This window comes from Protobothrops mucrosquamatus, unplaced genomic scaffold, assembly GCF_001527695.2.
Source record: "Protobothrops mucrosquamatus isolate PMUCROS unplaced genomic scaffold, P.Mucros_1.0 scaffold1426, whole genome shotgun sequence".
Classification (NCBI taxonomy): domain Eukaryota; kingdom Metazoa; phylum Chordata; class Lepidosauria; order Squamata; family Viperidae; genus Protobothrops; species Protobothrops mucrosquamatus.
In genome coordinates, this window is record NW_015387611.1 from 5,154 (window position 1) to 6,927 (window position 1,774).

The 1,774-nt window shown below is 41.7% G+C and overlaps 1 protein-coding gene across 1 annotated transcript in view; it reads left to right on the top strand.

Annotated features, from left to right (window-relative positions):
• Window positions 1-528: 528 nt before the first annotated feature.
• The window catches only part of RSPH1 (radial spoke head component 1), a gene marked incomplete in the record, with an annotated part of 14,550 nt that continues 13,304 nt past the window's right edge, over window positions 529-1,774 (top strand). Inside the window, 2 exon segments of the mRNA XM_015821925.1 lie at window positions 529-616; window positions 1,704-1,774. Coding sequence (XP_015677411.1) covers window positions 563-616; window positions 1,704-1,774 — 125 coding nt within the window.

Here is a 1,774-nt window from a genome sequence, read left to right on the forward strand (position 1 = left end):
TGCATGAAATGCTTTTATTGGAATTCTTAAAGTCTGAATTCAGGTGAAGAGTCAATTATGGGACAATAAGCTTGTAAGCGTGTGGGTCTGCACTTAGTTGTTTAAACGATTCCGAAGCAGAAACGAACAAAGCAAGACATTTAAGACCTGTTTACCCAGGGACCAATAGGACCGAGTAAAAACTTTAGGGGTTGCATTAAAATCTCAGCTGTACTGTACATAGCTATTGCCCTTAGCGGCGTGGTATCGAAGACTTCTCACTTCCTGACTGAATTACAGAGGAACTGCAATGGGATGCTCCCACCCGTGAGCAGGAACAAACCGCGCTAAAGGAATTGACAACGCTTAGCTGTAATTTGCACCGACAAACTTCTTCCTGCTGTCTATCAGACAACAGCATAACTGACACAGAAGAGGGAGGGAGGGAGGGAGGGGAAAAACGTCACCGCCCAGGACCCGGTTGCCCCGGCGACCTTAATCCAGAAGTTCCGCCTCCTAGACGCCGGGAAGGGGCGGTGTCCACTGGGAACGCCGTCTCCATGGTGATACAGCTGGGTGCAGCATGTCGGATCTTGGCTCTGAAGAGATCGAAGAGGAGGCAGAGAATGATTTGGGGGTCAGTGGGGGCTATGGGGATGGGGGGGAGACAAAGAGAAGGGGCTGGCTATAAATGACCACGGAGCAGAGGAGTAGGAATGAGTCAGAAGTTGTAAATGCGAGGCTCTCCCATGGGAGCTGCTTTTCTGAGTAAAGCCCGCGTGGCTGGACATCTTTTTCAGTTGATATTTTTCACGGTGACTCTTTTGCTACTAGATTTGTGCATATTTTTTATAACGATAGGAACATTTGGAAAAGACAAATGCTAATTATCATAAATCATGAATTAAGCTTATTATAAACCAGTGCAGAAACAATTAAAATTCAAAAATTGGGGTGGCAACAAGTTGCCAAAATATTATAGTAAAGCACAGAAGATTCTACGAAATGTATTCTTTAAAAAGTGCAATTAAAATAAAAGCAGAAAGTTGACTATTTGTCCTTATTTTTTTAAGATTCAAATAAGGAAGCCAATATGTATACCTCACATTGCTTTTAAATGGGAAGGAGCTGTATTCTACTTGCAGAACACATTAACTGCATGCTTGAAGGTCTTGGGTTCAGCTTCTAGCAATAGGAACAATCTCTGTTTGAAACTTTGGACATTTCCAGAAGAATAATAGTGTTTTGGGCAGCAAAAGCAAGTATGATCTTGCAAGATTTTAAAAATACCAATATTGTTTCAGGGCAGTAATAGTGTAGTACTGAACATCATAGTCTAATAACAGTGTAGTACTGAACCAGTGGTCTGACTCACGATAAAGCAACTTCGTGTATTCCGATGTTTATATAAATACAGCTTTGAAACATTTTAATTCCCTAAGCATATTAATGTTATTGTTTAGTATATGTATCAAGTGTAGCTAAGCAATGACTCTGGTGATCCCATAGTAGCTCGAATATTGGACTGTGATCAAGGAGATGCAAATTCAAATCTCCATTTGGTAATGAAGCTCATTCGCTGACTGCTCAAATCAGTATCACTCTGCTCCTATCTACAAGGTAGTTCTTATATTGATAACATGAGGCAAGGTTTTCATGACTGGAGCATCTGAACAGCAGCATAGAAATGTCATACAGTATGGTCGTCATTGTTACTTCACTAGGAATATGAAGGTGGACGCAATGAGGCTGGTGAACGGCATGGACATGGGAAAGCCAGATTACCCAATGGAGA